Here is a 15,836-nt window from a genome sequence, read left to right on the forward strand (position 1 = left end):
CATAAATGACTTTCTTATTGATACCACAGATTGGGAATGCAGCGACTGCCGTCAGGCTATAAAATAAAAAAAAAAATTACTATACATCATGTGATCAACAATCTCTTGCAACACCAGAGGAATCAGGAGCGTTGACGGCCTTTAAGTTATTTTGTACACCAAACATATTCAATTTTTACAGCACAATCTTATGCAGTGTATCAGGCATTACTAATAATACGTGAGATATGCAACTTTAAGACCTTTACAGTAACTGATTCTTTAAACTTAATCAAAGGTGTAACTAACCTTAAAGTTAATAATTATAAATCTAACTATAATATCCTCTGGTTTATATAAAAAAAAGTCATAATATGTAAGTACGACCCTTCCTTGTATCAGATAGAGGTATAATACGATTCGTAATGGCTATTAGGACTGCATAAGAAGGTATTAATATAGTTTAATTTAACAATGTAATAGAGATTCCTATGACTGATTGTTTCCAATAATATATTATTGGCCAGGAATTTAAAATGTTTTGGTTAGAACTGTAGAAGAAGGATTCAGATAATAAAGGAGAGTGGTGTAGCCGCATACAAAAAAGCATACCTGTCTTGGTACAAGCAATGGAAGGATAACAATAAAGATTTAGTAACACGATTAATAGATTGCGATTTGGTCATAATACTGCACCGTCACGCTTTGCATGACTGTGTATTAATGAGTTTCCATTTAAATAATATTTGGCCACATAGCGTCTAAAACGAAGGAACTGTAGAACACCTTATTTTTGACTGCCTAACAATTTCTGATTAACTTGTGCTGGCTAGTAAAATCAGTGATAATTTTTTTTAATGTGATTATTCAATCACCCAATCCACTTGATCAAAGATAAAAGAAGTAATGAACCATTATTATATATATTCCAATTCAATTTTTAATACAAAATAGGATATGATATAGCTTATTGAAAGACAAACACTACCACTCATTTGATAAATGGGTGGTAGTTTTACTACTAGCCATCCGCCTCAGACCTGAGAACAACGGGCGCAAGAAGCTCAGCGGGATTCTTTTTTTTTGTCATAAAAGTCTTAACAACAGGTGACCCGTACGCCCGTTTGTCCTCCTATTCCATAATAAAAAAAAACTATTTTTACAAAAATTGGTTTGTGGATCATACGGAGAAGAATGTAAGTACATAGTCATTCCCTTTACTAACATCATTAAAGAATATAAGAAACTTTGTTTTGTTATTAACTACTTAAAATTGTAGCAACCCCTGTTGTTATTGACCCAGTAGGTCTACTTACATCAGATAAAATTTTACTTAGTATTCATTTGTTATTTAAATATATTAGTTCGAGACGATAATATCTGTCGGCAATCAAAGGTTGCCTCAAAATTGAAGGTATTATTTCTGTTTCAACTTCCATTGCTATTATTAATTGTTATTAATTATGATTACAAACCACTGTTACAAACATTGTTTTTTATGCCTAATTTTACTTGAACAAAGGAAAACAAAGAGGTACCAATTATATAATAATATCTCTGGATGGCTCACTAGAAAACCCACCGTATGCAGAGCTTGGTTATAATTCAATATTTATTTTATTAAGGCGGCAGTCGATACTATCTACGTTCGAACTCAAAATAAATTAAGCTGTTTTGTTTTTTTTTTTGTAAAATCCATAATCGGTATTCCTTATGCGGTTGACAAAAAATAAGTTAGGTAGGCCGTAGGTTTTCATACTGTCGAATAGCGTATTGTCACACGGATTGCGTTCGAAGACCTTAATTTCAACACTAAGTATTTGAAAGTTGTGTACTACAGATTGTTATGTTCAATATAAAAACGATAGAATAGGCTTATATTATAGTCTTTATATGAAAAACATTACTGTCTGAAATTAAAGTAGCTTTTGATGAGGCTGTATGGTATCATACCCTTGCCTACCTACGGGACACAATGAATAAATAACCTATCTGATGGAGAATCAAAAAAAAATGTCTACGGATGGTGGCTCTATGGGTTTTTGACCCCTTTGCCTGTCCAGATGGACGAACAGAACCAAAAAAAAAATGTCTATGGATGGGAGAGGCGCGGGAACTCTTGATTGCTTAGGGCGGTCTTTTTAACTATAAAATTAAATATTTCTATTATATTGTATATAATCCTCATATTTTTGAAAAGTATATAAGTATTTGTATATGTATATCATTTAATTTGTTCAGTATAAGTAAAAGTCTATATATTTAGTGATTTAGGTTTGTGCTAAGAGATGTCGAAAAGGCGGAAAAAAACCAAGCCGGAACGAGATAAAGGTGAGTCTATTTTAGATTCCACCTCTGAAAGTAGCGAATACTCAGATTCGCGTACAGTTTTGGAAGACCATGAGGACTTTTATTTGCCATATAGGGTGGCCGACTATTGTCGCCGATATCCGGAAGACGCAAGTGCCGGTCATGAATTTATAGTCTTCATAGAGAGTGTCACTGAACAGCCACTGGGTAGTTGTGACATGCTAACTCTTAGTAGCTACTTATCGCGCTTCATTAAAGGCATTAAATATCTTAAGAAACTCAACAAATATAAGATAGGAGTAGTGTTTGAACGACCCAATTTGGCTAATACATTCCTAGACAACACGACATTTTTAAGGGAACAAAATATTAAGGCATCCATCCCAGCTGGTGCCACTGAATTGTCTGGAGTGATTTCCTCCGTACCCATTGATATGTCCAACAAAAAAATTTTCAAATCTTTGTCAAGTACAAAAAAAATATTTCTGTTCGGCGTATAATGAAAAAAAAACAAATCCGATAGTGGTTTTATATTACAACCTACACAGGCAGTCATTATTACTTTTGCGTCATCTACTTCACTCCCAGATTACGTTCACTTAAAGATGTGGCGTCTACCAGTGCGACCATATGTGCCGCCAGTTAAGCAGTGTTTCCGATGCCTTAGGTTTGACCACTTGGCTAAATTCTGTAAGAATGCTCAGCATTGCTCAATCTGCACTGAAATTCATTCATATAAAAAATGTACTATACCTATTGACAAAGCAGTATGTGTGCACTGTAAAGGTAACCATCTTGCAGTATCAGGTCAATGCCCTATAAAACAAAAAAATATATTGGATAGTAAAAATAAAAGTAAAACATCATTATCAGATTTATTTAAACATCCAACAAACTTTCCATCACTCAATAAGACAGAGAACACACAAGACATGATTAATTTAATTTTATCCAATCCAGCAGCAATGAACCTAATCACAGAATCAATAATAAAAGTCATTACACTAAATAAAACACAGAATCAAAGCATTAGCTCACACGCAATTAGTTCAGCTATTAAAGATACCATACAAATTAAAAATAAAACGTCACATTCAACTGTCACAAACTTAACATAGTACAGTGGAATGCTCAAAGTCTGTTGAGTAACAGACTTGAACTTCAAAACCTACTTTATGAGCAGGACATACACATAGCACTTATATCAGAAACTTGGCTTAAACCAAATATACAGTTTTCTATCAGAGGTTATACAATACTAAGAAATGATTGTGGTAATGATCACAATGGTGTAGCAATTTTTGTTAGAAATAGCATTTATTTTCAAAAGTTAGAAACATTTTCTGATAACTCCTTGCAAAATGTAGCAATCAAAATTAAATACAAACAAAAAGACATCTCAATTGTTAGCTTTTATAGTCCTGGCAACAGTGTACCTAACTTTGACAAATCTAAGTTTAATAGACTGTTGCATAGTATTCCAAAACCACTAATAATTGCTGGTGATTTTAATGCTCACCATACCATTTGGGGTTGTAATAGAACCAATTCTAGAGGTAGAGACATCATGGATGTAATGGACGATAATGACTTAATGCTCTTAAATAATGATCAACCAACTACAGTGGGTACTAATTCTTGGAGACCAAATGGACTAGATCTAAAAATAGTATCATCTTCATTATTCCTGTGCTGTGAATGGCAAGTTCATCAGGCCTCTTTGGGCAGCTATCACTTGCCTACAATCACAAAATTTTCCATGGTAGTGTCGGAAACTGAATCTTCCTCAATTCCATCCAACATTCCTCCACACTGTAATCTGAAAATATTAAATTGGGAACAATATGAGAACTTAGTAAATGACTTGTTAAAACAATTTGATATAAATAATTGTAATCTACAGAAGTCTTACAATAACTTCTGTTTCATAATTCTTAGAGCGGTAGAAAATTCAGTACCTAAAACCAACTACCACTGTAACAATATTACTAATCTACCTAAAAGAAAGCGACAACTTCCCTGGTGGAATGGGCAATGTACTAAAGTGGTAGAAGATTGCAAACAGGCTTATCTGTTATTCAAATCAAATTGCAATATCCAAAACTACATTCATTTTAAGCAAGCTCAAGCAAAGAAATAATGTATATTAAGAATTGAACGTCGTAAATCCTGGACAGATTTTTGCTCCACCATAAATAGGTTAACACCAATGAAACAGATTTGGACTAAAATGAGGAAATTTAAGAACTTATATTCTAATAATAATTGTTTCTCTAGCAATAATTGGATATCCAACTTTTTACACAAATATACTCCAGATACAGTACCAAATTTGACAATTATTCACAATAATCATCCTTTAAATAGCACCAACTCTTTTATGATTGCCCCTTTTACTATTGAAGAATTAAAAGCTGGTCTATCATCAAGAAAGGACTCTGCATGCGGTTTGGATTGGCTCTCCTATAAAATGTTTAAACTCCTAAACTCTTCTAACTTAAATAAGTTTCTAAAAATATTAAATCTCCTTTGGAAGAACTCCACTATTCCAGAAGAATGGAAAACAGACTGTCTAATTCCAATTTTAAAGCATGGGAAAGATTCTAGTTCAGCTGATTCATATCTTCCTATCACACAAAGCTCGTGTGTTGGTAAAATTTTTGAACAATTAATAAAACAGAGATTAATATTTTATATTGAAAGTAACAACCTCTTACCTAATAATCAATTTGCATTTCGATGTGGTCGTTCTGCTTGTGAGAGTATACGGCATTTATGTCTTGACATCCATAGTGCCCAGATTGACAATAAGATATTGGCTGGTGTTTTTTTGCATGTTGTAGGAGCATTTAATAATGTTGATTTAGAAAAATTATCATCCATTCTTCTATGCTTAAATGTCCCTGAAAAAATAGTTAGTAGAAAAAATAGTAGTGGATATTCAATTTTTTGCATGGTCGTAAACTTTATGTTAGAGTCAATAACCAATTAATAGGTCCTCGATATTCATATAGAGGCGTATCGCAGGGCGGAATTTTGAGTCCATTGCTCTTTATAATCTACACAAATCAAATAAATATTGTTTTGGTTAATAGAGTTTCTAACCTCCAATTTGCTGATGATCTAGTAGTGTATTATAGTTCAGGACTTAATTTATCAAATGTTGTGTTAGATCTTAATGTAGCACTCAAAAAATTGGAGCTTTATTTTCAATATCTTAGTCTTGAGGTCAGTATTGACTAAAGCAAAGTAGTAATATATTCAAAGCATTCTATAAGAATAAGAGATGCAACAATATATTATGGTACTCAGGAAATTTCAATAGATAATTCAATAAAGTTTTTAAGAGTTACGTTTTTAAGTAATTTTAGATGGCACAAATATGTTGAAATATTAGAAAATCGAGCATTAAAGGCCTGCAATATTCTGAAATCATTAGCTGGTACATATTGGGGTGCAGACCCACGAATCTTGCTAACACTATATAAGTCATTAGTCCGTAGCCATTTTGAGTATGCCTTCTTTTGTTATGGTGGAGTAATAACATTAGTGAATAAATTTAAAAAAATACAAAATAAATTCTTAAGGATCATAACAGGCGCTTTTAGGTCTACTCCTATTATATCATTACAAGTAGAATGTAATATTGCCCCACTAGCTCTTAGATTCAAATATCTACAAATAAAATTCTTTCTCAAATTAAGTTCTATTAATAATCGTCCACTCCTATTAAAGATACAGGACTATATTAACCGAACTGACAATAATTCCTACTATCAAGTAGAAGGCATCTCTGATTTGTTACATTTTTCTTGTGATCATAATCTATTTTCTAGTATTCTTTGGCCATGTTTTTTAAATTCTTATAATTCAAAATATACACCTATTAAAATAATTATTAATGAATCATTAAAATATAAGGAAGATGTATATCGTATGCTGTCAGAGTGGCAAAATTATAACCAACTTTATACTGATGGATCTAAAAGTAATACTGCTGTCTCTATGGCAGTTTATGACATACAACTGCGGAGTGGGTTTGGTCATAGGTTAAATACCCTGGCTAGTATATACACAGCGGAATGTGCTGCCATATATGCTGCTCTAGAATATATTGGAGAACAGTCATATAATAATTGGATCGTTATAACATATAGCATGAGTGTTTTAAAAGCTTTACAATATCCTAAATGTAATGTTACAACTAATTTCATCATTTATCAATATTAGAGACAAATATCAATGCTTATCCCTAACAATAGATATTGTTTTATTCCGGACACCTTCACACATAGGCGTGGAAGGAAATGAACAAGCTGATTATCTTGCTAAATCTATTGTGAATAGTAATCAGATACATACTGCTTTGAACATTCCCATACCACACACAGATGCACTGTCTCATTTTAAAGGTACATTCTTGCAAGACTTTCAGAATTATTGGCAACAAGTTGATCAAACAAAGGGCAAATGGTTACCCGACATTAAAAACGAATTCTCTCCTCCCTGGTTTGTTAAAAAGAAAAAATACTTGCACAGAATATTTTACACCACAATTTGTCGGTTACGTCTGGGACATTCTCGTAGTGGTGCTCATTTATTTAGGATCGGTGTTTAAGATTCTCCAACTTGTCAATTCTGTAATTTATCCATCCAAACTCTTGATCACATTTTCTTTGACTGTCCCCAATATAATCTTCAAAGATTTACATTGATAGACTGCCTCTTGGATATTTATAAGAATGCTGAAGACATCCCGCGCTCACTTCAGCAGTTATTGAAAACTTATGACTGCTTCGTGCCGCTTTACAAATTTATAGTTTCAACGGTAGGCGAAATTTGAAAATACGTCTTGGCTTTTGACACAATCCCTTACACAGACTTAAAACATATTCGTCCATAAATTATTTTAATGTATAAATGTAAATATTATATTTGTAGTTCTACCTTAAATTAGTTTCATATTATCTTATAATTATATTCAACTAATATTCATAATTATTACTTATAATTCATGTATAATATATTTCTTATAACGTATATAAGATTTATATTTTAGTATTATATCATAAAAGTTTATTATTATTGAGCCCGCCCGGGGTTTAAGCTTGATCTTCATTGGAACAAGAATATTATCAATAAAAGACTTGGCTTCGGCCTTTCATGCGAACCTATATTATGTATATGAAGAAAATGAAACATGAAGAACACGAAATACTACTTTTATGGGAAATTGTACTATTTATGTTTGAAGATGAAGATTATATAAATACTTAGCTTGACTTTGAACAAGCTGTGTAACGTGAAGAATAGAAAAATAAAAATGAAGACTTGGCTGTATGGGCTTTTGACCCCTTTGCCTGTCCAGATGGACGAACAGAACCAAAAAAAAAATGTCTATGGATGGCTTTACGAATAAAGATCTTATAAAGACAAAATTATCCTCGCTCAACATACCACCCCTTTTTTAATGAAAAAAATAATTTAAAAATAATGAGTTTCTTTAACTTTTAAGACATAAATGTTTTGGAAAGATAAATTTAATTAAAAAGCATGTCACTGATTCCGTTTCCTACTCGATGCCTTAACATCCACCAATCCGCGATCTGCATTTAGTAATGTCAATCGCACCCTGCTCTGTGATCTTTGCACTGCACTGGACCTCATCTTTCCGTTATTTTGCAGTTTGATCATTCAAAAATTCAGGAATCAGGATTCGAGACGCCTTCAAGTAACAACCAATACTGATCATCGTGGAAGTTTGAGTATTTATCTTCTTCTCTTCCTCTTTTCTACTTGCTGTACTGTATTATTTCGCGTTGTTGTTATATGTTTGGGTGTATAGGGCTCTGTATTCCGATTATTTGCTGCAGTTACAATGGAAGTGCAAGTTAGTAATTTTTGATATGATTATTTTATATGTATCAATGTAGTTTAAAGCCTTCTTACTTATATTATTTGTTTTTTTTAGAATCATTTACAAGATCAAGAAAATATTAACGGCGTTAGGGGTAAATTGAACATTACAAGACGACAAGGGACAGCTCTTCGCGGAGCTCTTGGTGAAATCAGTACGAATGTCGCCCCGATTCGGGACTTCTCTATGGTTAAAGCTACAGCGGCAAACTTCGAAAGAAAAGCTAAATGCGCTAATATTAAGAGGTATGTTGATTTATACTATTGATATCTCGAAAGTTTCCACCCCATAATCAATACAAAATTGTTTAAAATTATTAAAATATACTACTTCATCAACAGCTACAATCATATTCAGTCTAAAATAGACACTGGAATATCTAACAAAAATAAAGTCCAGTCAACACGGCCACCCTTGCGTCGTGAAGAAAGCACTGCAGGTCTGGCTACAAGAGCTGCTCTTCATACTCAGGTTTGATTTTTTAAATAATTTTGAAGAAATAGTATAATGACGATAGTAAAAAACTTGGTAAATTTTTGGGTCTGTTTTTCAACCTTAATTCATGTTCTAGTTTTGGTACACAGTTTATTCTAAGTGACACAAATTTATATTGCATACTATGCAAATTATTAGCATTTTTGTTAATCACACTGCCAAAGGACTGGCGGAGGTTCCATTATAATGATAAAAGCAAAATTATTTTTATTAGGGTTCCATTGACAAATGGCAAAAAACGAAACCCTTATAGATTTGTCGGGACTGTCCGCATGTCACAGCCACTTTTTTTCCGAAACTAGGAACTGTACTGTTGAAACTTGGTAAGTACATGTATTCTGTAAACCGAGATTTATTAAGATTTTCACACAAAAATATAAAAAATAAATTTTAGGGGATTCCTATACTTAGAAAGGAAACTTAAATATTTTTTTCATCAATCCCATATGTGTAGAGGATATCTATGGATAGGTCTTCAAAAATGATATTGAGATTTCTAATATCAGTTTTTCTATCTGAATTGTTTGCTCGAGAGACAATTCCAAAGTGGTAAAATGTGTGTGTGTTAAATTATTCTAAGCTTTAACAATCATAATTTGCAAATTTAATACAAAAAGCTGAAAAATTTATTACAAAAAAAACAGCTGTGTATTTTACATGAATGTTAAACATAAGTAATAAGTGTTTAAAATTAAAGTTATTACAGTTTTACATAAGTAGTGCTACTAATAATTGTTTAAAATAATGTATATTATTTTAATTGTCACTAGCATTAAACTAGGCCGGGCCTGTATTATAATACTAGTTACTTCCAGGGACATTGTTTTTTACAGTCACTCATAGTACACAAAAGGTCATATCTAAGATAGCAATTCAACTTTATAAGAACAATTTTTCACAGTTCAACAAGAAAATAAATAACATTTCTTTATCATACATTATACTGGTTAGTATTTGAGCCTTCATTAATGTTGAGGGTATTCTTAAAAACATTTGGGTTGACTACAGACTGTTGACTTGGTTTATTTTTATAGAATAATGTAGTATCTTTATAATTGGGTTTATTTTGAATTTTTATAAATATATATATATTTAAATACAGTTTTAAATGTATATATAAATGTACATGTATACATATATTATTTTTATTGTAGATGTGAAATATACTTTATTGTTAATCCTTTTTCAGTTATTTAACTCTTGTAACATAGATTGTAAAGTTCCTGGGTAGTTTTCTTTGGTCACTGTATCATCCGAAAATCTCAAGTGACTCAGCTTTTTACCATCTATTTTAATACCTAGGTCATATCCATCCAGTTTCCTGAAGTCTTCTTCCTGTAACCACCTAAGGCCACCTAAAATTGTATAATATTAAATTGGCTAAGTTGTATATGATGAATAAAGATTCTTCTGTCTCCATGTCTAAGCCTTTTTAGAAACCAATGTAGCTTCATGACATTTACCAAGTGCAGTATATTATTGTCACTATTGTAAATAAATATTTCTACTAGCTGACCCGACGGATGTTGTTCTGTATATGATAAATAAAATAATGTTTTTACATGAATTTGTCAATAATATATCGTAACATCAAAAATTACTTCGTAAAATATGCACCCTGCTGTCGTAATGAAATTGTTTCACAGCAGAACTGTCAAACCGTGCGTCAATAAATTCTCTCATAGAAATTATGTATGGACACATCAAAGGAAAAACAAATTTGTTGTTTTTATTTAATTTAGCAGCATTTTCCTATTTATTCACCTTTTAAACCTTCTCTGGACCTCCACAAATAATTCAAGACCAAAATTAGCCAAATCGGTCCAGCCGTTCTCGAGTTTTAGCGAGACTAACAAACAGCAATTCATTTTTATATATATAGATTTCTAGTACATGTGTGAAAAACTTTCAGTCCTGCTTTGTACTGGCAATTCTCATCCTAATGATACAAATTTAACTCAAGCTGAACTACATATACATTCTCAATTAATTGATGCCATGGTTTTTAGGGCTTGCCAATTACTGTAGTTGTGTTCTAAGGTGTCAAATGTTTTTGTGTGTATCCATATTCTTGAAATTTTTCAATATATAGTAGGCACTATTTTCACAAATATTTTCTACAATCACACAATGAAGTTTATTCTATAACTTGGTTGTTCTTGGAAGGAAAGTAATGCTGACAAAATTCAATTCTTGTTGGCTGATTGTGATAATTACTTATTAATTCTGTTTATATTCCCCCAATTCAGGCTGCAGTTAAAGACTGTAAAAATAATACCAAAGAATCCTCTATCATTGTGCAGCAAGCAAAGAAGGCAGCACATGACATTAGAAAACCCACCAAACTTAAGGAGAATGTAGCTTCAATTAGACCGGTATTGAAAGAATCAACTGTATCTCTAAGTAAATTGAAAATAAATGAAAATTTATCAGTAAAAAATATAAAAAAAAGTGATGTTAGAGAAAATTCACTCGGGAGATGTACAAATGAACCAGCTACACCGGTGTTGCCACCAAATATTGAAGATATTGATGCCAAGGATCATAACAAACCAATACTTATGTCTACATACATAAAAGATATCTATAGGTATTTGACAGAACTTGAGAAGAAGTACCCTGTTGAAACTGATCATTTGAAGAAGCAGGTATGTATAGAATAAAATATATTCCTTTGTCAAGTGCTTCACCACTTGACAAAGGAACAATATTTTGCTACAGTGCTAGTGAATCCTTAAAATCTTTGACATCAGTTAATTTTTGCTTTTCTAGGAGCAGTGCTCAAGCAGAACTTTATTTGTTTACTTAGTGTTTTTAGTTACTCAATTTTTTTTTATGGAATAGGAGGACAAACGAGCGTACGGGTCACCTGATGTTAAATGATCACCGCCACACATTCTCTTGTAACACCAGAGAAATCAAATGTTGCCGGCCTTTAAGGAAGTTGTAAGGTGGATGATATGACATGGGTATGTCATATTGTCCCAGAAACACCGCACAAGGAAGCTCATTCCACAGCTTTGTAGTAAGTGGAAGAAAGCTCCTTGAAAACCACACTGTGGAGGACCGCCACACATCCAGATGGTGGGGATGATATCCTAACTTTTAACTCAATTCAGACTTGCCACATTAATTAAAACTGTGAGCAAATGTGTGAAATTGTAAATTATGTTGTACTTATTATTAAGCATTTCTAAAAGCTATAATAAAAAAAATTATGAGGTAAATGAAAATGGAATATGATTTGTGGGGAGTCAACTATAATTATTATTTTCTTTTTTTGCAGCCAGTGATTACTGGAACCATGAGGGCAACATTAATTGATTGGTTGGTGGAGCTTCAAACTCAGTTCTCTCTATTACATGAGACTTGGCAAATATGTGTAGGAATAATTGACCTATACTTACAGGTACCACATGTTTAAGTATTTTGAATGTAAAATAATTATATTTCTTTAGATCAAAGGAACTTAAAGATTTATTGCTTCAACCATTGTTTTTTTCTGGAAGAAATTGTATATAATATGACCATGTCAATTCAATGACATTGAATTAAAAAAAAATTAAATCCTGGAAACATTGCAATGTTATGCATAGTTTGGGTGTGTGTGTAAGAAAGTTTCTCGAACACCACGCTGAAGAGGTGGTTCTCCACACATCCAGTTGGTGGAGATATTAAATTTTGTGGTATGATGGTCGAATTCAGCCGAAGAAATCATAGGTCTATCAAACATCTCTGTGGAACAGTACCCATGATAAATGTGTTAGATGTCACACAAAACAGTCTTCATATAACTTTAAGCGATTGAGTTGTTCAAAGAGTGCATGGTCTCCGAACATTTGAACAGCTCTGCATTGCATGAGGCCAAATGGTTGAACTTCGTAATGAGGTCACTCCTTAATTACCTACCTTTATTGTTATTATATTATAACTTACAACTTGTTATTCAACCTTTTGATTGTAGGTCGTAAATGTCCAAAAAGATAGGCTGCAGCTGATTGGAGTTACTGCTATGCTCATAGCTTGCAAGTATGAAGAAATATATGCACCAAATGTTGATGATTTTGTGTATGTATCGGACAACGCCTACACTAAGGAGGACATAATCAAGTGTGAAAGGGAAATGCTGAGCAAGTTGGGCTTTCATCTTACTAGGCCTATTCCAATTAGTTTCTTGAGGAGGTAAAGATAAATAATTTTTTATGTTTATATGAGCAACATCAGGTCAAAGTATATTTTTTTTAATTTAACCTAAATGATTTGAATTTAAATGATACCACCAAGCAATCCGAGTTTTGAGTCTTATTATATTTTAGCTTTGAGTCTTTTTCGTTTTATGGAATTTGAATCAACTCCCATTATGTGGTGGTCTTGTTTCTAGCTTCTAAGTATGTGTTTAAGAGAAAATTATGAGCATTTCAGATTGAAACCTCTGAAAATCTTTAATACTGATTTGGAAGCAGTTCTGCATAGCTAAATGCCAATAAACATAATAGGTACAAACTGGCTAATGTATGCTTTTGTATAAATAAATTCACTTTGTTTACAGTTAAAACTTGTTGTAAATGTTGTTTTTGGGCACACATGTTGTGATTTAGGCATGAACGCTTCATCCAGGAGTGATTAATATTATTTTCGATTCACTTATATGCTGCATTACACTCTTATAATATACATATTATTTTATAAAACGTCAACATCTCATCACCCGCAGCGTCCTCGCAGTGTGCTTGCTGCGGAACGAATATGTGCTATACACTGTAATCAGTAATTTTACTACTATCAGCGTGAATTTTGTGAGATTTAGTTGAACTAAGTGCATCCTCTAGCGAGGACAGCTACTCTTTATGTGATATAAATCAAATGATGTCTTCTATTGACACTGTTTTGGTAGCTTCGCATGGCTTTTGGTCTTTCTATTAAATGATATTTGAGTTGTTTACAGTGATTTTGTGTGCCAATTCAAATCTATGCAGTTCTCAATACGAGTATCAAATTGAGTGTAAAGTGAAACGAAGCCAAGATTTATATAATTAAGTAAATAATGCTCTATCTGACATCGTGTACTGGTTGAGCGCCAATAACTTATTGTTAAATAGTCATAAAACCAAATATATTACATTCACCACTCCAAATGTCAAAAATGCAGATGCGAATATTTTATTAAATGGCGCGATTTATAACTTAGGTCCTAAAGAATCATTAAGAGAACAATTTAAAGAAATAAACATTTTGACTGTTGCTTCTCAATACATTTTTGATAATGTTCTGTATGTTCATAAGCACATTGAGGAATGTTAACACGAGGAACAAACATAAACTTGTTATACTCGGTTGGGTCAAGTTAGTAAGTCTGAAGAATAAAGTGAACACCCTCAGGCTCTTTAATTATAAATGTTTATTGTACGATATCACATTGTAATCAATATTTATATTAAAAAAAAGCCTTCTGAGTTTCTTGCGCCCATTCTTCTCAGTTCTCTTTTGAATGGGTGGTAGTTTTTGACATTCAATAAGTGATTTTAAATCCTATTTTGAATAAAAATATTTGAATTTGAGTGGTATCACATCAAACGCATGCTCTTATAATATGTATTTATGTTATAAAAATTTTAATATTTTCTATTCTCTAAAAAATTTAATTAAAATCTTACATTTTTCAGATTCGTAAAAGTTGCTCAGGGAACATCCAAGACTCATCATCTCGCTAAGTACTTTGTAGACCTCTGTTTAGTAGACTACTCTATGGCCCATTATCACCCATCAGAGTTGGCCGCGGCAGCAGTGTGTTTATCCATGCACATATTAACAAACAAATCTCTCGAAGAGGTGTGGACTCCATCACTTGCTTATTACTCTAGCTATGAATTAAACCACATTGACCCAATAATTAGGAATATTGCAAAAATCGTCAAGAATGTAGGAAAATCAAAACACAAGGCCGTTTATAACAAATATTTAGACCCAACTCTAGCAAAAGTATCCGGCTTGCCGCAACTAAAGAGCTTTGCACTTGACAAACTTGTTCTGAGTTAATATTTAGGTAGGTTTAGATTTGTTGATTGTTAGTGTGATATTTAAGTTATTTTAGATGTAAAGTTTATAATGATTGACTGACTGTTATATTAAGATTTGTGCTTTTTATTAAGATGTAAATTCTTTAGCTCTGACATTAAACCTGATAATTATTCAAAGTAAATAATAATATTATAATATAATATGTTATGACAAATTATGACGAGTTATTTACTAGTGCTGCAAACATATTACGACAAATAATAGTTTTATCGACACAGAATAAAGTCAGAGTTGGAATGATTTGCAAGATTTGTACCTGTATATTTTGTTTAGGATTTTGTTTTAACTTTTCGATCTAATTGTATTATCTAATGACGTTTTGTGACAACACCGTGTTTGTGTTTTTTATTATGAGAAAATTGTATTTTCTAATGGAGATAAATAAAAATTAAAATATTTGATTGTGAATTAAATAAGTTATATATATTTTAAATTCTTTTTGAATTCTGCGACTGACATTAATCAACATTACTTGCTGTTGTCTAGTGATATTATTATCATTATGATTTTCAATAAGGTAATGTCAGTACCTTGAACTATTATTGACTAAAAGTCTAAAATAACACAAAGAAGTTGCGTTTTTAAATAATTTTGTGATGTATTTCAAACAAATGAAATGATCTTGTTTCTTAAATAAGTGACTAAAAATTTTTCAGTTTGATTATAAGACATTGTATTAAAATATTTTCCTAATGTTAGATAATATTATTATTTTATTGTAATCCTGTGATGTGAATTTGTAAAGTATGTAATAATAAAGATAGAAAATGTTTGAAATAAATGTTATTGTTTTATATTTGAAATAGTTTTGTATGTGAGTTTGTGTATATGAACTCCACCCTGTGAAGCTATTGTCAAGCGGCGCCATGCAGTATGGGCTCCTTCATCTCTTGTGAGCACAGCAGTGATCATCCACTACGGTAAAACCCGTGGTTTAAACAAAAACCCTTTACCATCTTGAACTACAATAACATATTCAAGAAGTCCATGTCTTTGTGTAACCTAGAAAATAATGCAATAGTCCTTATTTATTATGTGGTGTTCAGCGTTCGGTAAG

General features: G+C 32.0%; 1 protein-coding gene and 1 long non-coding RNA gene across 2 annotated transcripts; one reads left to right on the forward strand and one right to left on the reverse strand.

The window, feature by feature from the left end:
• Nucleotides 1-3,145: 3,145 nt before the first annotated feature.
• On the reverse strand, nt 3,146-5,229 carry LOC126966373 (uncharacterized). The gene is made up of 2 exons (XR_007729722.1): nt 5,007-5,229; nt 3,146-4,108 (listed from the first exon to the last, which is right to left on the reverse strand). It is a non-coding gene; the product is annotated as an uncharacterized LOC126966373 (long non-coding RNA).
• Nucleotides 5,230-7,928: 2,699 nt separating this feature from the next.
• Nucleotides 7,929-15,560, forward strand: LOC126966323 (G2/mitotic-specific cyclin-B2). The gene is made up of 7 exons (XM_050810313.1): nt 7,929-8,179; nt 8,261-8,451; nt 8,548-8,677; nt 10,951-11,349; nt 11,988-12,110; nt 12,666-12,883; nt 14,365-15,560. Exons 1-7 carry the CDS (start codon nt 8,168-8,170, stop codon nt 14,735-14,737), a joined length of 1,446 nt encoding a protein of 481 aa, XP_050666270.1. The 5' UTR covers nt 7,929-8,167; the 3' UTR covers nt 14,738-15,560.
• Nucleotides 15,561-15,836: the final 276 nt, after the last annotated feature.

The sequence above is a fragment of the Leptidea sinapis genome, chromosome 10 (assembly GCF_905404315.1).
Source record: "Leptidea sinapis chromosome 10, ilLepSina1.1, whole genome shotgun sequence".
NCBI lineage: Eukaryota > Metazoa > Arthropoda > Insecta > Lepidoptera > Pieridae > Leptidea > Leptidea sinapis.

Bases quoted from the DNA above. Each gene is read 5' to 3' on its own strand.
- LOC126966323 (XM_050810313.1), top strand. The intron at 8,678-10,950 runs GTTTGATTTTTT...CCCCCAATTCAG, and splicing joins GAGCTGCTCTTCATACTCAG to GCTGCAGTTAAAGACTGTAA. The intron at 12,111-12,665 runs GTACCACATGTT...TTTTGATTGTAG, and splicing joins TAATTGACCTATACTTACAG to GTCGTAAATGTCCAAAAAGA.